Below are 23,074 nucleotides of genomic sequence, written 5' to 3'. Positions count from 1 at the left end.
CTATTTTACACACGCTCAAATTAAATAAAATATCAAAATAAAGTATGGAAAAAAAATGTAATGCTAATCTACTAATTCCCGAGTGACGAGGGAATCCCGAAAAAAGAGAAAGGAGAATTTCAAGCCATACACACTCCTCTAGATTCTTATATAAAAGAACAGAAATTAAAATAACTAAAATAGTTAGAACCATAATATTTTTTGTAATATAATAGATTTAATAAAAATTCAGAAAAAGAAAAAGAATAATTCTGTATTATGAATATTATTCCAACTTGTTCATCTTCTTTAACCACACTTCTGGGTACATGAACATCTCAGAACAGAGCATTAAAAAAAACCCCAAAAAGGACTCGATCCAAAACTAGAAATTTACATCTTTCGAAGCACTAACAATTCCGAGTCCAAAATAACAAAAAAAAAAAACTACCAAATTATGTAACTATAGAAAAAAAAAAAAAAAGTTTAGGCCTTGAAGCACCATGAATGGTGATGATGGTGCTGATGATGATGATTATGCGGATTTTCCTTAGCAATCAATCCCTGAACATAGCGGAATTGTTCAACATGACAAGGGATATTAATTGGTCCTTTATGATCGAATCCAAATTCTTTCTCTGCTTCTTTAAGTAGTTGCAAAAACAGGGGATGATTGATATAATTGACAGGGATGACAAACCTCTGTTGTTCTTCACCTTGACCCACTATAACTGCAAGACACCCTTTTGGTATATTCTTTAATTCCTTCTTCCCATGATTATGATGATGATGGAAGTTAATGTGTGGAACATGAAAATGGAAACTCAGATGGTGTTTTTCTCCAGTACCCATCTCTGTTTTTATCAAGATTTGAAGTAAAAAACAAGAAATTGAGAGAAAAGACTGTACAATTGAGAGAGATTTTGAGGGGTGTTAGATGGAAGAAATTGGAAGAGAGAAAGGCCAAGGATCAGAAGAAGAGATGGCTAATTTGAAAAGAGTAAAAGAAGAATCTGTTAAAGATTTTGGTATGTTGCTCATGATCTATCTATATAAAAACAGAGGCGTTGTTTTCAATATTGTAACGCATATATCTATCTGTAAATAATTTTTTTTTGCAGAGTGTTTGAGAGAGACAGAGGGGTTTGTTTATATAGGGGTTTAGCAATGAGTAGTAGTTAGTTTGGCAGTTTAGGTTTCATTTTATGTGAGATAGTTTGACTCGATACGAAATTTAAGAAAAAAAAAAGAGTTTTAAAATTTTTGGTCCAAAATGAACAATAGAAATTTGTATGACTATAAATTATTTCATTAAGGATAAAATAAATATTTTATAGCTAAATTATTATTTAATATATAGAAATATGTCACATTGGGACAGAGGGAGTATAATCCTTACACAAAGTAGGAGGATGAAACAGTCATATATTAGGTAGGTAACTTTCCAATAACTACTCATTATAAGTTTTAATAATTGATAATTTAAAATATTTAAATATAAAATTTACAATAAAAAAAATAAATTTATTTAAATTTTAAAATTCAAAAAAATGTCATATTAAAACGACTAAGTAAAAATAAACGAAAAGTTAATCCTGCAAGAAGACAGAGAATGAGAAAGGCTTATCCAATTTGGAATCGTAATAATTAGTTAAAGAGGCTAAATTAAAACGTGTCGGTTTTACGAGAGAGTAAATACGTAAAAGCGAAGCTGCTATTTGCAGGTCAACAATTGCTGTCACCACTACTGCACAATTATCGTTTAAAAGAAGACTCTTTAGAAGGGAAAAAGACGTGGAAAATCATATGATTAAACAAAATGGGAATTTGAGCATTTAATTAATCATTATATTGTTATTTTTGTTTTTAATCCCTCTGATATTTAATTGAGTATATTAAATCTATTTTTAATTAACTAATAATTTAACATATTTGAGGATTTTTTTTTAATAATTTGGAGATGAAGCGGATTATAATGTAGGGAATCGAACCCTCACCAATAATGTGAGAATTCAAGTAGTCAACCAACTAAGTGAGATTCTCCATATTTGAGGATACATATTATAATTCTGATTATAAAAATTTAAATCTGAATAAAATAACTTTTTAACTAAGAGAACCAAATAAACACATTTTTATCAATTAAAATTAAATAAATTTAGTAAAATATCACAAGAATCAAAATTTAATTTTTATTAGGAGTAATAGATATGGAATCAAAAGTGCAAGTTAATTATCTCTAATAATATAGGTAAATGGAAAGCATAATTAAAGGTCAAATTCGTAGTTGGTAGCGGGCCAGTCTTTAACTGGATTGGTTTGCCTAAAGTTTTTGATAATTACTAGTTTAAGATCCTAAATTAAATCTAAATTAAATATCTTCAAGTTAGTTTCTTATAAAAACGAAACCCTGCAGACATTATTAGGCTTTACTCCTTGCCATGAAAGGTTTATAGCATAAATTTTTAATGCGTTTTTGGTTTTAGTTAATACAAAAATATTAGGATAAGGATTAGCACTTAGAGAGAAACATCTCACTTGTAATGATACATTTTAGTTTTAAAATGGAAAAAAATAATACTACAAAATAAGTAAGAGTAGATTTGTGACGTTGGGGTGCACATTAAAATTAAAAAAACAATTTGAAACTCTTTTTGGGTTAAAACCAAAAGGACAAATTCGTGAATGCTTATATTCAAAATGGACAATACTTTAATCGTTGAATCAAGATCCTTAAAAAATTCCTATCTTTACCTTTTGCTTTGAAGACTCCTCATATAATACCTTTGAACTATTATTATAGAAAAATAAACATTATTAGTTGCTCATTTTCGTGGGAGTTATCTATATTTAAAATATGATTATCATTAATTAATTGATTGATTCATTTTGTAGTCACGATTGCAACAATAAAGTGTTCCTTTCACTTTGCATTTAGCATGCTTGAATCACACAGTTCTATAGATATATATTTACCATTTGTCTTCAACATTGTATATTATACTAGATACAGGACCCCGTGCCAGCACGGGGCCCAATATATATTATTTTTTAATTTTAATTTATGTCATATTATGGAATTTGAGAAGTTATTGAAGTTTTTATATGATTTTAAAAATATTTTAAATTTTTAGTTATTGTAATTTGTAGTACTTTTTTTTAACATAATTTTGAAAATAATATTTATTACTCTGTTTGTTCTAATTTATATGGCACACACAGAATTTCAAATATTAACCATTTTTATATGTCTCTTTAATATATTAAGTTGTTAATTATTGTATTTTATAGTACATTTTGAACCTAATTTTTTAATAGTATATGTTATTTGCCATGTCCCAATTTATGTGGCATTAATTGATAGATTTGTTGGAGTCAAGAGATTTATTTTGTTAATTATTGTAATTTATAGTTTTTTTTTCCGTCAATTTCAAACAATATATGTTGTTAATTGATAGAATACGTTTATTGTAATTTTTAAAAAAAAATATGTGTGACTCTCCATGTCCCAATTTATGTGGCACATGTAAAGTTTTGACAATTAACCAAAATTTTAATACATTTTAAAAAATATTTTTAAGTCATTAAATTTTAAGTAATTTAAATTGTTGTATTATTTATTACAATTTATAATACTTTTAAAGTAGTTGAAATATTGTACTATTTATTATGATTTATGACACTTTTTTTTTTTAAAATTTATGTCATATTATGGAATTTGAGAAGTTATTGAAATTTTTACATGATTTTAAAAATATTTTAAATTGTTAGCTATTGTGATTTGTAGTACTTTTTTTTAACATAATTTTGAAAATAATATTTATTACTCTATTTGTTCTAATTTATGTGACAGATGCAGAATTTCAAATACTAACCATTTTTTATATGTCTCTTTAATATAGTAAGCTGTTAATTATTGTATTTTATAGTACATTTTGAACCTAATTTTTTAATAATATGTGTTATTTGCCATGTCCCAATTTATGTGGCATTAATTGATAGATTTGTTGGAATCGAGAGATTTATTTTGTTAATTATTGTAATTTATAATTTGTTTTTCGTCAATTTCGTCAACTATTTTTTTTAATTAATTATTGTAATTTATTGTTTCTTTTTTGTCAATTTCAAACAATAAATGTTTATCTTATAATCCATTTTATGTGGTACCAATAGAATTTAGAGAGTCAATTAAATTTTTTATATAAGTTTTAAATAATTAAGCTGTTAATTATTGTAATGTATAGTATTACTTATATTATTTTTAAATATATTTAAATATTATATGTTAGGTTTTTTATCCTAATTTATATGGCATTGATAGAATTTAAAGTGTCAAATAATTGTTAATTATTGTAATAGATAATATGGAGTATTTAAGTCATTTATAGTATAGTAATTAATATATAATATGTAATATTTAAGTGTTATATTATGGAATTTGAGAAGTTATTGAAATTTTTATATGATTTTAAAAATATTTTAAATTGTTTGCTATTGTGATTTGTAGTACTTATTTTTTATATAATTTTGAAAATAATATTTATTACTCTGTTTGTTCTAATTTATGTGGCACAGGCAGAATTTCAAATATTAACCATTTTTTATATGTCTCTTTAATATATTAAGTTGTTAATTATTGTATTTTATAGTACATTTTGAACCTAATTTTTTAATAATATATGTTATTTGCCATGTCCCAATTTATGTGGCATTAATTGATAGATTTGTTGGAGTCGAGAGATTTATTTTGTTAATTATTGTAATTTATAGTTTCTTTTTCATCAATTTCAAACAATATATGTTGTTAATTGATAGAATACTTTTAATGTAGTTTTTTTAAAAAAAATATGTGTGACTCTCCATGTCCCAATTTATGTGGCACATGTAAAGTTTTGAAAATTAACCAAAATTTTAATACATTTTAAAAAATATTTTTAAGTCGTTAAATTTTAAGTAATTTAAATTGTTGTATTATTTATTACAATTTATAATGCTTTTAAAGTAGTTTAAATATTGTACTATTTATTATGATTTATAACACTTTTTTTAAAAAAATTATGTCATATTATGGAATTTGAGAAGTTATTGAAATTTTTATATGATTTTAAAAATATTTTAAATTGTTAGCTATTGTGATTTGTAGTACTTTTTTTTAACATAATTTTGAAAATAATATTTATTACTCTCTTTGTTCTAATTTATGTGGCAGATGCAGAATTTCAAATATTAACCCTTTTTTATATGTCTCTTTAATATATTAAGTTGTTAGTTATTGTATTTTTTAGTACATTTTGAACCTAATTTTTTAATAATATATGTTATTTGCCATGTCCCAATTTATGTGGCATTAATTGATAGATTTGTTGGAGTCGAGAGATTTATTTTGTTAATTATTGTAATTTATTGTTTCTTTTTCATCAATTTCAAATAATATATGTTGTTAATTGATAGATTTTTTGGAGTGGATTTTTTTTTATTAATTATTGTAATTTATTGTTTCTTTTTCGTCAATTTCAAACAATATATGTTTATTATATAATCCATTTTATGTGGTACCAATAGAATTTAGAGAGTCAATTAAATTTTTTATATAAGTTTTAAATAATTAAACTGTTAATTATTGTAATGTATAGTATTACTTATATTATTTTTAAATATATTTAAATATTATATGTTAGGTTTTTTATCCTAATTTATATGGCATTGATAGAATTTAAAGTGTCAAATAATTGTTAATTATTGTAATAGATAATATGGAGTATTTAAGTCATTTATAGTATAGTAATTAATATATAATATGTAGTATTTAAGTGGAAGGTGGTGGGGCCCACTTATATAGTTTGATAAATATATTGGATATTAGTAGTGATTTATAGTATAGTAATTAATAATATATAATATGTAGTATTTAAGTGGAAGATGGTGGGGCCCACTTATATATTTTATAAATATATTGGACATTAATAGTGATCTTATTGGATCATTGGTAGTCATTCCTAGACTCTTCTATAATATAGTAATCTTCTATAATATAGTAATATAAGAATATAAATAAAATAATAACAAAAGCCATAATGAAATCTAATTGTCTAACAAACAAAAAATCTAATTGGAATTAGATGAACTGTAACATCCATAATGGACTCACTGCCCCCCTTACAATAACCGGTCATAGACAAATGAGTTTTGTTTAAGTGGTTAAGTACTTACATCATCGATCAATAGATTGAAAGTTCGAATCACTAAAAGATAGATATGAAAAATTGAAAACACTAGTGAAGAGTGGAGGGAAGTAATTGATTGTAACATATAAGTCCATATTCTCACTTTTACAAATAATTATTCATTTCAATATATAGGAAAATCAAATCAAATTGATTTTTCCATATAAAAAGCATATATTGTGGGAGAATTTTATATCAAGGACGGAAAGTACATCCGCAGCATATGCTTCTTTAATAATAATAAAAAAAGATAAAGTGGTGACATTATTATTGTTGTTTAGATTTTTTTAGATACCATCACTATTTATTCTTTAACAAAAGCAAAGGGTAGAATAATTTGAGCAATTTAAAAAAATAATTCGAGCTTGAAATAGGAAAATCTTTTGAAAAATTAATTTGTTTTATGGAATGGGTCCCAGCGAACGCCGATAAGTGGGGCCAAGTTTGATAAAATTGTGAAGAATGAAATGCCAGGTCATCAATAAGGGTCCACGTAGGCATCATAATATCGACAGGTTGACCCTTTTTGTTTACGTTTTAAAATTCTTCTAAGTAAAGTATCAATAATTAGTGGAAATATTTTTGTCTTAAATTACCGAAACTACCCTTTCTAAAATTGACAAAATTTGATGTAATTGAAGGTGAAATATTGTCAAATTTACGAGGAGGAGAGTACGTGGCAGACAACTATAATCTTTTAATTATTATAGGTTTTGCAATAATTTATAAAAATAGAAAATATACTTCTTTCGTTCTATTTATATGCGTCTTTATTAAAAATAGATGGCTCAAAATAGTTGTTATTTTAGAAAAAATCAAGATATAATTAACTACTTTATTTTCATTTTTAGCCTTACTTAATAAATGTTGGAGGCGATTAATATAGTAATAAAATAAAATATAATTAAATTGAGATAAAAAAAATCAATAGTTGATCAAATACAATATTTTTTAAATTAAAATTTCTTTAAAAATAGCAATTCTGATCTTTGAGTTATTGAATCACTATGATAGTATCCCTTATATGAGTTGGTTAAGTATATTTAACTTTTAAGTAATTTGAACATGCGTGTTTGATCCTTGAAACTAACAGAAGTTAAATATTAAACAAATTGTTAAGATAAGGTTTTTGATGAATTTTCGCAAATAGCACTATAATAAATTTAATTATGCTCAATAGCTATAGTTTGCATATTTACGGGTTGTAGCTACAGTTTAAGTTGTCTCGTTTGTATAATTCACGGGTACATTTGTATAATTCAGTTATTTTTGTATAAACTTGAAATAACTAATTTATACAATTACAAACTTCAGAAGTGTAAACAGTTATACAAATTATATTATACAAATTCCAAATTATACAAAAGTTATACAAATTCCGAATTATACGCACTTTGCCCATTCATGATGATCTGGAATTCTAGACCATTAGTCGCGAAGCCAGAAATTTAATTAGGGAAAAGAACGCTTGTACTAAAAAATGAAAATTATTTACAAGTGGTTATTCTTTACTTTCATACCCCCTATTTTTCACTATTAATTCGTGTGTACTGCTTGATACCATCAAAGTATATAGAGAAAATGGTCTAAAACCCCTCCAATCTATACCCGAAATCCCAACTACACACTCCAACTTCATAGGTGTCCTATCACCCCCTTGGACTATTTAAAAATGAAATAAATGACTCCTTAACTGCTGAGTTGGCATAGAGAGTGCATTCACTCTCTTTGAGAGAGTGAGAAGCAAAAAACAAGTAAAAAGAATATTTTTATTATATTTTTGTTATAATTAAATAGTATTATATATTATTTATTTATTTTTATAAGCAAAATGACACCGTTTTAATGGAGGATATTTCCCTTTCACTTTGAAAAAGAAGAATCAGCAGTCCCAACCCCATCTTTGATGGATGATAAATTTTATATTTGTTAGAGAAACTCATCGAATGAGCCGGCAATGACGAGGAAATACTCACTGGAAAAGATGAATTCACCGATAAATTCAAAAATTCATACTTGAGCTTCGATGCTCTTTAACAATGGTTGTCCATGGATTTTTCGCCCTTCATTCGTCAATTTTTTTAGTTCAAATCAATTGATTTAGATGTTTTCAAACTCAAGAACACAACAATGGAATTCTCATAAAGGATTCAATTTAGTCTTTACAAATTAGTAATTGCAAATGAAGATTTTCAGATTTAGATTCAAACCCAGAAACCTACATTTCTTTGTACGTCAATGGAGTTTTCTAGTTTTTGGCTCAAATCTTCACACCAAATTCGAAATCAATTAACAAGCAATGTGTAGATTCCATACACCAAACTTAATCACACTCACAGATTCACACAAATCCGATGAACACGATGGAGAACAATAAGTTTTTACTTCAAATTTTCAAAAATTAATAAAGCCAAGAAAACAATTGAATGATTTTGAGGCAAGTATTATAGCAATCTAAAATTTGATGGATTAATTTGTGTATATTTATGTTTACAAGTTTTAAAAGAAAAAGAAAACAAAAATAGAATAAAGATGAAAGAAGGAACTAAGAATATTAAAAAAAAAACTAGCTGTGCGTGTCCACCACCGCAAGTTATGAATGTAGGTGTTCAATTTTAGGGTTTATTTATTCCATTTAAAAAAAGTTCAAAGGGGTAATAGGTCTCCTCTGAAGTATAAGTGTGTAGTTGGGTTTTCGAAATAGGTTGGAGGGATTTTAGACCATTTTCTCTAAGTATATATACACAATATCAAAGTAGAAGAAAATGTGCTTCAGTGAAAAACACTACTCAATTACTTCATGATACCATTAGAGTATATATATACTCTAATGACATCAAGGAGGAAAATACAGTGTTTCAGTGAAAAGACTGTTTGATACTATCAGAGTATATAGATAACATCAAAGTATATATATATTCCGATGGTATCAACACTGATTCAATGATTTTAAAAAATAAATATTATCGATGTATATATCTTAAACATTTCGAATAAAGTGGCGCATTCCCATTTTACATAATGAGATGGATAACAGGAAAACTTTTAGTTTGGTTGCTTAAAATTTAAATGGCAGATGATAAAAAGTACCTAAATTAATCTATCCTCAATACTCTTGCGTGCTTTATAGTTTAACTCTTTGGTATCAGAAATTTATGAATTTGACTAATTTGGATTTACGATATTTGAAGTACTCCTCCAATAATAGAAAAACGCTCACTAGTAAGAGATGTTGGTGTAATATATAATTAGGAATTATGCACTTTAAAATAATACTAAAATGCTTAAAATACAACATGAGATTTTCCTTTGTCAATATTCAAATTTGATACTTCTGATCAAGAGTGAAAGAATTCCATCGTGTCTTATTATATAGCCATTCATTTTGAAAGAGGCTTATAAATTGCTAGACACTTCGATTTTACTGGAAGAAAAAAAGAATCACAATTGTAGAATTTTTCCAGTTACGTGCACCCAATTAATAACCTGATGCATGCATTTTTGAATTTATTTGAACTAAGATATGTTGATTTGCTTAATTAAATATTGACCTTTGAATTAGTATATGATTCTGCTATAAAAATTGCTGAATTAAAGCAAGAACGACGTTTACTTGCTTCAAGGTGGCTAACTAAAACCACTCAAGTTTGAGTCAGACATAATATTATGAGTTTAATTAATTTTTATATACCATAGTGTGTGCAATTTGTTTTTTTTTACGCTATATCATTTAAATGATATTTACATATTATTAAGCCTCCTTAGAATAATAGATTTGAAATCTTGAAAAATAAAATATATTACCTACGGGTGAAATAACGTGATAATATATAAAAATTATTTGAACTGACAATGTATATTACTTATACTCTAATATTTTATGTATTGTGATGTAACTGTATGTTTAAACTTCAAAGACGGAATACATCGATAATCCTTTAAACTTACCTGTAAATTTTATTTAGATAGCCAATTGTTGAGCACCTGAACACATGATAAAGTGTTCCTATTAAACATGACTTTTGACTCATAATTTTTGAAAAAGGTTTTGAGTGTTCCAAGCGTTCATTATGTAACACCTACACCAAGTAAAATATGTCATCTTCTTCAATTACACATATTAACCTTAATATGAATTTTTCCAACCGTGTAGAGCCCCATTTAGGGTAAGCCTTCCGTACTAAGGATTTTTCCATACGATGTGTGTGTATTCAACTAACTTCAAAAGTATCCTTAGATTTTGAACTTGTTGGGTCATACTCATCGATGAGCCCATGATTAAGCTATGAGCTAGGAGGGAGGACAGCGTGGTACTATGATATAAGCAATTCGTAAAAAATTCAAAATCAAGAGGTACAAGTTTCTATCTAATAGACCCCCCCTCCCCTCAAGACCACAATATATATAAGCATGTCCACATTATTCTTTAAAAAAAAGAAAATGGTCACTTTCCATCACTATGTATGTATGATTCTTGTTTTTTATATTTCCAAAAGAAAAAACGAAATCGTAATAACTAGAAAAATGTTTGTGAAGGGGAAAATCTTAATAGTTTATTAGTTGGTTGACTGTCTAAACTTAAAATAGTTTATTATCAGCTAATTACCCTATATATCCGGTCGATCATTAAAAGTCCTTCAAAAATTTGGGCTTGTAATAGTGCCTTAAGGTTGGGATCGGAAGGTGGACTATAGATTCAGAAGGCTAAACAAATTAAACTATACTCTAGAAAATAGAAATGATGAACAATTTAAAAGTACTTATACCGTTAATAATTAACAAACAAATTACAAGTTAGATGTGCTACATATATGAATCGTTTCGAGTAAATCGTATATCAAAACATCGAGAAGAGCTCATATCTAAATTTTAGGACTATTTAGACTAAAATTTAAGTTGAATGTGTAAAAATTCAAAAGTAATTTTACTCACAATTTCTATGACTTGAATATATACCATCCTTATAGGCTTACACTATTAATAATTAATTAAGTACCTGTTAGGTCACATTCATCTTTTTAATTCAAGGTTCCCATGACTAAGAGATGAGCTAGTAGGGAGAACAAGGTGGTACTATATATAAACAATTCGTAAAAATATTCAAATCAAGAGGCAACAAAAATATATAATCACTTTCCATCACTATGATTAATTCTTGTTCTGAAATTTCCACACACCACAAGTGTAACTGTTTACTTCCTTTAGAACATGGGATTTTAAGGGGACCAATAGATTCAAGACAGTAAATCAGAAAAATAATATGGGGCCAACACATTTGGTACTCAATTTTTTTACGTACTATATACTTAATAAGGTTTGACAAATATATATTGCCTTGCAAGGTGAGGTGTCATGGTGAATTTATTATAAGAGATCCAAAATAAAAGACAAGGTGCTGGGGTACTCTGAATCCTTTGCCTTTAGGTTTAGGACAAAGTAATAACTATGGTCTATGGAAAGACCTTCATTAATGAATGATTTTTCAAAAAGGGTCCATTGGAGGTTTTCGTTAGGGTAATGCAAAGTAATAGGTCAAAAATCAAGTTATTTCTAGAAATAAGCTTTTATTTTATGCGAAATTTATGAAAACATAAATTATCAGTAATGTTAAAAGATGACCTACGACATATGATGATCATGATCCGATAAGCATAATTATTATAATGAGGTTTTGCAATAATCTATAAAAATAGAAAATGTAAGAGTATCACTTCGAGATTGAAACATTAGTTATCATTTTCATGCATGGAACCAGTATTATAAGATTTCTTTAAAATGAACTAAAAAGAAAATTAGGACAAATACATTTAAAATGAGCTGAGTAAACAAAGTAGCAACTTTTGTGTTGTAACTTGTGAGTTTCTAGTACTTGAATGACCAAATATTCCTGAGCTTTCCTCTATAAGATCTTCCTTTGACGTATTCACAACTCTCAAAAGTCAAACCTATACTTTCGTCGTCTTATATTAATTGATTATTTTTCTTTTTATACATTCATATTACTAAAATCATAAATAAGAAGGATAATTTTAAATTCACTCTTTAAAAAACTTTTTAAAATTTTTATAAATAAATGTGAATACTCTTAAAAAGAATTAACAGCAAAGGTGATATAGAAAAATTTCCTTTTAATTGACACTTTCTTAATTTAGTACGAAAGATAACTAATATGAGATAGTAAAAGTAATACTTTATCTATCCCTAATTACTTGTCCTATTTTTTTTTATTTGTCCCTTATTACTTGTCTAATTTGACAAATCAAGAAAAGATAAATTCGTTTTACTTATTATATCCTTAATTAATTGCTTTCTAAAAGGTAGAACTTGTTAAAAATCTTAAATTTATAATGATTGACTGCCAAATTCTTGGAATAAAATCGAATAAATTTTGGACCATTTGTTGTTTTGGGGACGTAAAACACAAAATTTCGATAGATGATCAACTTTTTATGTTACTAATAGGAATACACATTTAATTAGAGAGCAGACATGAAATTAATGACTTGTCTCTGCCGACACTTAGTTCACCGCCCAAACTCATCAAACCATAAATCGTGAGTTACAAGTATAATAATCGGCAAGATACAAATTAATTTTATTTCATATTGGCTGAAATTCGCTAATTTCGAAATAGTTATTTTTATATAAAGATAAAATAACGAATTGTCTAATTCTATAAGATATGAAAAAAAATAATGTATAGCTAAGGGTTTTCTTTGTCGAAGTTCTTCACATTTTACGCACTTTTTTTTTCCAAGTATAAACGAAAGCTGGTGTTTGAGCCTTGCAACCAATGTCCAAAGGATTTAAATTTTTTTTTATATATATATACTAAAAGTTTTCACCGGTAATAATATGCTTAATATTTGTATTAGGTCAGCAATTAATGCTAATAAAGTTTTACATGCAACAACTTCATAAAGCTGACTTGACCGATCGAATAAATATCTCCTTTGAGTGAACATAGAAAACTAGAATTTTCCATTATAGAAACGCCAAGTTGTTCAACCCTCAATTTGATCGTGTAATTAGCGCAAACAAATCTAGAAACACTTATATATATTGAAAACCTCAAGAGATCAAGTGTATGTAATTACCCAAACTAGGGACTAATTCATCGATTTAGAGCTACAAGTTTGTTAATCCAGTTTTGAGTCGTCCAATTATACCTATGCTAATTAATGGGGGAATATAATCACTAATCAGTAACGTAACAAAAACTTATATCGTTAATTTCAAAAGACGGTATAAGTAGAGTGAGTTTTAAATCTCAGAAGATTTTAGTCGTTTGAGTGGCCATATTGCTCAACAAATAAGTATAACTAATTGAGTAATTATCTGAGAAATCGAACTACAACTATATATTGATTATTGCATATAAATTTTCATCGTCGTCATTAGTAATACTACAACCAAGATATAAAATCAGGCTTTGAAGCACCACAGGTGATGATGGTGGTTGTGATGAACGTCCTTATCAATCATGCCCTCAACGTAACGAAACTCGTCGATATTACAGGGTATATTTAAGGGACCATTGTGATGAAATCCGTAGACTTGCTCTGCTTCTTTTAACAATTGTGTGAAGAGAGGATGATTAATATGCATTACAGGTATCACGAATTTCTGCTGCTGCTCATCTCCTTGACCCACCAACACCGTAACGCATCCTCTCGGTACTGTATCCCTCAATTCCTCCTTCGTATGATGATGAAGGTGAAATGGAAAATAAAATTGAACATGGAAATTCAGATGATGATTGTGATTGTGTTTATTTCCGCTCCCCATTGATAAATTGTTCAAGTTTGTGGAGCTGAATCAGAAAAATTAGGAGAAATTAATTGATCAGAAGAAAAATAGCTAGATTGAAGAGGGTGACAGAAGAGTTAGTTAGAGATTTAGGTATGTTGCTCATAATATATAATGAGAGAATTAAGAGATTTATTTTGAATCTAGTTTTGTAAATGGGCAAAGGGAGAATGTGTCAAAAGCCGCTTAATTGATTACTTACGGATCGGAAGAAGAGAAGGTGGGTGGGTGTGTTCCAGACGCGGAACAACTGAGGCTAAAATTCCCACTAATTACCGCCTCTAAGGAGGAGGTTACAACTCGTAAGGACATTCAAGAAATATACCTACAATATGTCATTTATTTATGGTTATTCCAAATAAGGTGAGTTTAAAAAGTTTTATAATACACACAACTAGAGATTTATTATTCTCCCAGTTTCTTATCTTTTTGAGTTTAGTTATCATTCGTGGATTTTTTTATATTTTTAATTATTATTGTATTTTATTATGATTAATACTCTCTCTATCCAACATAGTTATCCACTATTAACTTGACATATTTCTTAAAAAACAATAAATAATAGAGGTAATAATATCACATTATCCTTTGATTTTATTAAATTTAATACTTTGAAAATCTGTTAGATGATAAATAACATTTAATGACAACGGTAAAATAGACACAAAAAATAAATTATCTTTTGATTTCTAAATTAGACAAGTATTATTGAATAAATATTTTTAGTATAATGGACAACTATTGTTGGACAGAGGGAGTATTTGAGATGATTAGTTAGATTGTCTATAGTCTTTTACAATGATTGACTTCATTTTTGTTCTTCTTTTTTCTATACTACTTCAGATTATTTTTTTCTTCAATTGAATGTGTTGACATCGAATTTTGGCCTAACATTTTAAAATTTTTTTAACTTTTAAGCTTTTATTTATTTAATAGTTCAAAATACATTTTTTATAATTTTAATTAAGTTTATCGATAACTATCTTTATTTGTCAAAATTTAAGATTTTTTTTATCAGTTAATTTTAATTACATTATTTTTTGTCACAATCAGTTGACTACGTTCTAATATTTATTCATTTTGATTATATAATTAGTTCTGATAAATTGCATTTTTTACGTATCATTAGCTACGTTCATTATACTTTTTAGTAATCATTATATTTGTTATATTTGTCAATATTAATTTTGAATATTTTGCACAGTCTAAAAATTTATTTGAATATGGATAAAATTTCATCCAAAGATATTTTTAAAAGCTAATGATTTTGATGCACGATTTTTAAGAAATGATATTGTACTATAGATAATTTTTTATTTTCTATATAAACAATGACTTATTCATCAGGTCAAGATTGGTGTATAAGATTTGTAGGAGGTAAATTAAAGATTTTTTATTCTTTAATTATTCATTATTTTCAGGCAAGTGCCGGAGTTCCGCCGGGATCCGGCGAGTCCACCACCAAAAATCCCATTTCTTCGTTCTCCTCTTCACTGTCAGTTCCTCCCAAACCACACAGCCTCTCTTTCCTCTGTTCACTTTTTCCGACCAGAAACCCCACAAAGACCACCACCAACTGCTCCATTTCCTTCATCAAAAATCAGACCCACCGGAAAACAAACCAAGCTCCACCACCGGAGTCACTCCAGACGCTCATTTTACTCTTCTTTCCAACCACCAACTCGCCGCTTCCACGAACTCAACCCAAAAACCCCATTTTCCAGTGAGCTTAAAGCTCCAATAAACGACCACCCCATTTCCTTCTCTTCCCCGACCAAACTCACCACCGTTCTCCCTCAAACCAGATCCCTAAACCTCACTCATTTCCGCCCAAAAACCCCAACCAAAACAATCCTTTTTTTCCAGCGAACAAACAACACCGAATCAAAACCCCACAAAACAGCAACCAAACGACCCTCCAAACCCCATCCAACGAGTTTGAAGCTCAAAGATTCAATGATTTAACCAAGCAACAACAACTTAGCTATCATATTTAGTTATTGATTTAATGTTGCTTTGTCTTTTTCCAGCAATCTTTTAATGAGTTTTTTTTAATATAAGGTTATCTTTTGATAGTCTGTGTGGTTTACTCTTTGGAATATAATTTTAACACTCTTGTTTATTATTATTATTATTAGTCTTGTTATTATTGTTACTGTTGGTGTTGTTATTGGTAATATTATTATTATTATTACTATTATTATGTTTGTTCATGTTGTTTGAAGTTAATTTAAATTACTTTATGTTTTATTAAATTGTTCAACAAGTTATAATTGACCAATGAGAAAATTTCTCCGTCGGTTTTGGAGGCCTTTATATTGTAAAAGATGGAAATTTAATTTAAGTTAATATATTTTTGTAAGTTAAAATGGCCGATGAAGAAATTACCGTTGATTATCAAGGCCTCCCATGTTAATAAGACGGGTTTTTATTTTGAAATTTGTTATTTGAGTTGTTCATATTTATTTATTATTAACACTTTTACTAAGTGTATTTACAGGTATCCCAGAGTTATTTTCCGTTGAAGCTATTCCAATGGAGTTCAAATATATTTTATATTCATTATTGTGTATATTATCGATGTTAGGCAAACATTAGGCCCTTTTTTATATTATTGTTTTGTTTTATTACTTGTGTATATCGCATGTTTGTTTTACTTGTATACTGTTTTATCTCCTCCTCAATTTGAAAAACTGAATTCAGTCAGGACCACAGTTGTGGATTTCGAATGATACCTAACACCTTCCCTTTGGAATAACTTGAACCCTTATCTAAAATATATTGGTTTCGTAGACATTTTTAATTTGTTTCCTAGTTTTTCCTAAAATTAGGTGGCGATTCTTTTAAAATTCGTTTATTCTTAAAATTCTTTTAAAATTGAATTAGGTGGCGACTCTTTTAAAATTCTTATTTTCTTAAAAAAAATTTAAAATTGAATCAAATGTTTATTTTTTGAGTCATCACAACGTTTCTCCCTATTTGAATAGAGTAGAGATGTAAATAGAATGGTCTATTGGAAACAATATTTACCTCTAAAATAATAGTAAGAGATATGTATACACTCTATCCTCCTCATCTCCGCTTTATGAAATCACATTGAGTATATAGTTATTGTTATACACCATGAGAGGTTGAATTTTATATATTCGATTAGAATTGTATCAATTCGATTTATATTTGTTATCTCTATTTGCTCTATATATGTTATATCTATTTACTTTAATATAGAGCGAAGATATACAACATACACTAAATGAATTGATATATAGATAATTAGATACAAAGTAAGTTGAGATACAAAACTAATACGCATTACATTTATAATTAGTGATCTCTTTCTTTCGATGCAATTTAATTAATTGTTCACTTCTTGAAAGAAAAGCGAAAACAAAAAAAAAGTCGTGGTTATTTTTCTACTAAAAAGTATGGTCAGAAATTATAGAAAGGAAGAACAATGTAAAACAGAATATAAGTTTATTAAATAGACAGTGTATATTCTAGCTATGGTAATTTGAATCATAATATAATTTATAGTAAATAGTCGGTTAAATGACATTAATAGTATGATTTTTTTTATAAATATTGTCGACGTATATATCTTAAAAATTTCGAATAAAATGGCGCATTCCGTCTCACATAACGAGAAGGATATCAAGAAAACTTTTAGTTTAGCTGCTTAAAGTTTAAATGACACATGATAAAAAGTACCTAAATCAATCTACTGAGATTTTGCGGTGCTTTTAGGATAAAATTTTACTTTAATTATGAAGCAAGAGATAAATCACCCCCCACATCTCAATTTGTTGGTGTAATATACCGCAAATATATTAAATTACAGTAGAAATAAAATGACAAAAACGAATAAACAAATCATTAGGCTGAGACATGGATTTTTCGCTCTCTTTAATTACACCGATCCAGCAGTATCACTCTTGACTTGTCTACTCCAAGATACAACAACCCAACAACGTGTACAACTCAAACAACTCCGAATTAGTTGAAGAGTTCAAATCTCCACATAAAAACACCTTTCTTCAATATATAAATGTTCTCTTTTGTATATAGTGAATATAGTTGAAGACTTTGAATATTTTCTTTGTCTCAACTCTCTCTTTCACTAGTACACACTAAAATATTATTTCACACTTCTCATCTTTCTTAGTATCTCTTGTTGCCTCTACTTCTCTTGTTTCTTCTTATTTCTCAACACAAAGGAAGACCACACTATTTATAGGTGATGAATTCTTCCTTGCAATGAATAGGAAGATAGTGGGTAGTAAATTTGCCAAATGAGTGGCCCAAATCAGAAGCGGATTCAGGATTTCAAGTCTCTAGGTGCCAAGTAGGTTCATCGGTTAAATCAATTTTAGGCTTCAGTTGAATTATTCGTCTTTTCGGTCTATGACAAATATGAACAATAATAAGATGACAATTTATGTATTATATATACTACAAATTCTTTGCACATGAGTCATGCTAATCTTCTCCACATTATTTCAATTTTATCAGATGTCTCCAACGGAGCAACAATTTATCGTTTTAATTTAGATGCTCTTGTTGAAAGTCAAATTCAAGACCGATAACGGAAGATTTTCTCTCACGTAATATTTGGGAAAAATCATTTTAATTCAATTGGTTGACTATTTGAACTGTCACCTTACTATTTTCCCTTCCCTTCACTACCTCCATATATAAATACAAGTTTGCACCCACATTTGATTGAGATCATAAAGTAAACAAAGTTAAAACTTTCAATTATACTATAAATATCAAAAATATTGATCATTCATTTATAATTGTACTTGACAAATTTTCATATTTTGAAAATGATCAATGACGATATCATTGCTTGTATTTACAAATAGATCACGTTTTAGGTAACACACTAGTCAAAAATACTTATAAATTACTACTCCATATTAAGACAACTATTAGAAACAAAAAAAAAAATGTGTCGCTGTCATATTAAGGGAGCAAGTTAAAATTGCAAATTAAAAAACTGTCAGGGCCTCAGCGAGATTCGACCTTGCAACCTCCGTGTTAGAATATGACCCTTAGCAAACCACACCACAAAGCCTTTTGGTTCCCTGGGTGGCACGTTTAGTATTTGTAATTATATTGTAGATATATAACTATATATACTAGAGTTTCCGTCGAAACCCATGGGTGGCGTGGCACCCCCACGAACCTTACTAGATCCGCCCCTGGCCCAAATGTTACATAAGTTACAAGACTTAAAGATAGAATCATGGGTGAAATGAAGAGTTGGTGGTTACATAAGTTACTAACAACTAATGACTACTTTCTTCCACTATTGATGAGAGTAAAAAAAGCACAAATGTAATGTCCACCAATAGACATAAGATAATACATAATGTGACATCATATATTTTTATTAATATTAAAATGTCACACCAACACAATTATTCATGAAGATAAAGATAAAGAAAGCCTATCCTCAATACTCTTGCGTGTTTTATAGTTTAACTCTTTGGTATCAGAAATTTATGAATCTGACTAATTTGGATTCACGATATTTGAAGTACTCCACTAATAGAAAAGCGCTCTCTAGTAGGAGATGTTGGTGTAATATACAATTAGGAATTATGCACTTTAAATTAATATTAAAATAATGCTTAAAATCCAATCGGAGATTTTCCTTTCTCAATATTCAAATTTGATACCTCTGATCGAGTGTAAAAGAATTATGTCGTGTCTTATAATATAGCCAATCATTTTGAAAAAGGCTTATAAATTGCTAGACACTTCGATTTCACTGGAAGAAAGAAAAAGTCGCTATTGTAGAATTTTGCCAGTTACGTGCACCTAATTAATAACTTGATGCATGCATTTTTTAGTTTATTTGAACTAAGATATGTTAATTTGTTTAATTAAATATTGACCTTTGAATTAGTATATGATTCTGCTATAAAAAATTTCTGAATCAAAGCAAGAACAACGTTTACTTGCTTCAAGTTCGCTAACTAAAACTACTCAAGTTTGAGTAAGACATAATATTATAAGTTTAATTAATTTTATATACCATAGTGTGAGTAATTTGTTTTTTACGCTATCACATCGTTTAAATGATATTTACATATTATTAAGCGTATTTAAAATAATAGATTTGAATTATTGAAAAATAAAATGTATATATTACCTACGGGTGAAATAATGTGATAATAGCATAAAAATTATTTGAACTGACAATGTATATTACTTAGACGCTAATATTTTATGTATTGTGATATAACTGGAGAAAAATTGGCATTGGGGACACCTTTATAACTTAATTTACTCCATACCCAGTTTATATATTTTTGCTTTATTTTCTAGGATTGGGATTTTTAAAAAGGAAAAAGTGTGGGGGAAATCGTGGGTCTCTTTGGCCTTTTTAAAACTTGGGGTATATTTGTGAATGTGGGGTCATGGGCTTGTTTATTGTTTTTAAAAACTTGGGAAAAAAAAATAACTTTACAAAAAAATATATTATAATCCCAATACATTTAAAAAATATTATATTCTGATAAAATATTATTTATTGATGAAAATCGAGGCACCTTTTCTGAATATTTGTTCTGATGTTTCTTCTTCTCCAAGTACAAGGGCTTTTCATCTTCCCCATACACTTCTCTTCCAATGTAATCATACGCTACTCTTCCCCATACGCTTCTCTTCCATTAACTTATACAAACTTTTCATCATCCTAAACCCCTCTCAAATTATCATCTATTTTTTTTCAATCTTCTCCCCCAAGTTCAAATTAAAGCCCTCATCTTTGGTAAGTTGAACCTTCTATAATGGTGTTCCTCGGTAATTATTGTCCATATTTGATTGTTTATTTTGTTATGGAAGTGTAATGATGTAATGACCCCTTTTTCTGGGTTGTTTTTGTTGATGTTCTTGTTTGGGATGAAGTTTTTTCGTTGTATTCAGTGTATTTGTTGTCTCTAATGACGTTTTTGTTTGTATTTGAATATTTAGCCCTATTTGATTACTTTTCTAAAAAAATATTTTTTATGTTTATCTTGCCTATTGATTTTGAAATATTTACTAAACTTTGATCGATTTTAGTGGCGTTTCTGTCAATAGCATTGTTGATTTCTGTTGGATCTCCTATTTATTTTGCATGTTTTATTTGAGGTTTACTCTGTTTATGTTAATAAACTAGTGGTCGATAAATATGTTTTTGCTTGTAGATTATAAAGTATGGCTAAAATTAGAGGAGGAAGCACTAAACCATCTGCTCCAATTGCTTCTGGCATTAAAAACGAAAGGCTAAACAAGTTTTGAAAACTTGTAAAAAGAAAAAAATTGCAGTCGAAGAACCCAAATCCGGTTCAGAAACGAAAACAATGGCGGAGATTGACAATTATCAGGACAATAGTGCTGATGGCAGTGATAATGTTGAGAGTAGTGAAGGGGAAAGTGATAGCGAGGAGAGTAGTAGAGACACTAGTCGAGATTAGGAAGATCATCTATTCTTGCCCATTTGTGCAAGTGATATCTCTGGTGAGTTGTATGACCTAGCAACGTGGTTAGATGAGGATCTTTTCCAGCAAAGATCTCTGTAAGATCAAGGATGACAGTTTATCGTGACTTTAGAAAAATTCTGGTTGAACAAAAACTTTATAATGAATTTAAGGGTACTTGTTTTGGACATTTGAGGCATATTTGGGATTATTTTAAGTTCAATGGACAGATTGTCCATTATATGTTGTTGCGACGGGTAAGAAATGACAAAAAACTACATGAAATTTGATTTTGTGTGAACGATAAGCCTGCATGTGTTGGCTTAAGGATGTAACTTGTTATGTGTGGTTATACAATCAACATCTTTAGAACATACACATGTGATCATGTATGAGTTTACATAAATTGGGGTGGCAATAAATAATGTGTGGTTAAACAACTGATATCCGCACAACATACTTATGTTTTCTCAAACATTGTTCTAAGGATGTTGATTGTATAACCACAACTCTTCCTCATACATCTCTAATCACCACACCCAATTTATGTGGACTCTTACATGATTATATGCCTTATTTAAACTCATTTAATTGGATAAATTTCAAAAATATAATTTATTATTAATTAATTATTGTCTTTTTTAAATTCTACTAGTTTTGGTCTATAGTGATAGATTCTAGTAGGTGAAGTATCAACAATGCTTTAAAATATATATAAACCCGAATATACCTTACTAATGTCAAAGTGTAAATCTTATTGGTCATACATACACCAAGCACATAGAGATGCATCGATTGTATAAATGGTCTATATATTTTGATAACCAGTAAATATTTACATATACAAATTTTACAACGGTAAGAAAAATTCAAATTGCTACTTTTTCAATGGTAACATTTGATTTTTTGACAATTCTTGAAGGATTCGTATGATAGAGTGTATATCCAAATAATGCTTGTATTAGTTATACATAGATCGTTGCATTAAAATCATATTCTAATTCATGCATTAAAATCATTGCATTATGAATATTATGAATTTTCATATATTAATAATACACAGCTAAATACACAATGAGTGGACTCGATAATAAACATTAATAGACAGTGTACAAAATGTATGTCATCTTTTGATTGATCTCTATTAGATCATGAGTAATTACGATAATAACAATTGACCAAAATGCTAGCAACCAAAAAAAGAGTAGCTTGATTACAAAAACAAATTCAATCAAAATATTCAACCAAGCTTAATTAAGATTTGTTGTTGTTCACACATGTGGTTCTCTTGCAAATTGAACATGTGTTCCTTCTCTTGCTTTTGAAATTCTCATCGACACCTTTGACACGTTTTCTTCATTTTCTTTCAAGTTTGATACCGACAAGAGGCGGAAAACTCTTCACATTAAGCAATTCTTCTAGCACACACCATTCCGACTAGAGAGAGACAACATTAATATAATCTAAGTATGCAAGGAGGAACAATTCAACTTTATACAAAGACGAAGAGTACTCATAAATGCTCATATCATACTCATTGCCACGCTTTGACGCAAAGCGGCCATCACGTGAGTACAAGGTATCTTGATC

The 23,074-nt window shown here is 28.3% G+C and overlaps 1 protein-coding gene and 1 long non-coding RNA gene across 2 annotated transcripts in view; one reads left to right on the top strand and one right to left on the bottom strand.

Moving 5' to 3' along the window:
* Nucleotides 1–441: 441 nt before the first annotated feature.
* Nucleotides 442–1,086, bottom strand: LOC125813771 (auxin-responsive protein SAUR32). The gene has a single exon (XM_049493241.1). The coding sequence runs from the start codon at nucleotides 829–831 to the stop codon at nucleotides 466–468; it is 366 nt and encodes a 121-aa protein (XP_049349198.1). The 5' UTR covers nucleotides 832–1,086; the 3' UTR covers nucleotides 442–465.
* Nucleotides 1,087–13,818: 12,732 nt separating this feature from the next.
* The window catches only part of LOC125813787 (uncharacterized), a 193,651-nt gene continuing 184,395 nt past the window's right edge, over nucleotides 13,819–23,074 (top strand). The window contains exon 1 of the long non-coding RNA XR_007442087.1: nucleotides 13,819–13,919. This is a non-coding gene — a long non-coding RNA (uncharacterized LOC125813787). The remainder of the gene's footprint in view (nucleotides 13,920–23,074) is intronic.

The sequence above is a fragment of the Solanum verrucosum genome, unplaced genomic scaffold, assembly GCF_900185275.1.
Source record: "Solanum verrucosum unplaced genomic scaffold, falcon-dt-bn FXZP01000205.1, whole genome shotgun sequence".
NCBI lineage: Eukaryota > Viridiplantae > Streptophyta > Magnoliopsida > Solanales > Solanaceae > Solanum > Solanum verrucosum.
This window is presented reverse-complemented; position numbering and strand designations above follow the sequence as displayed.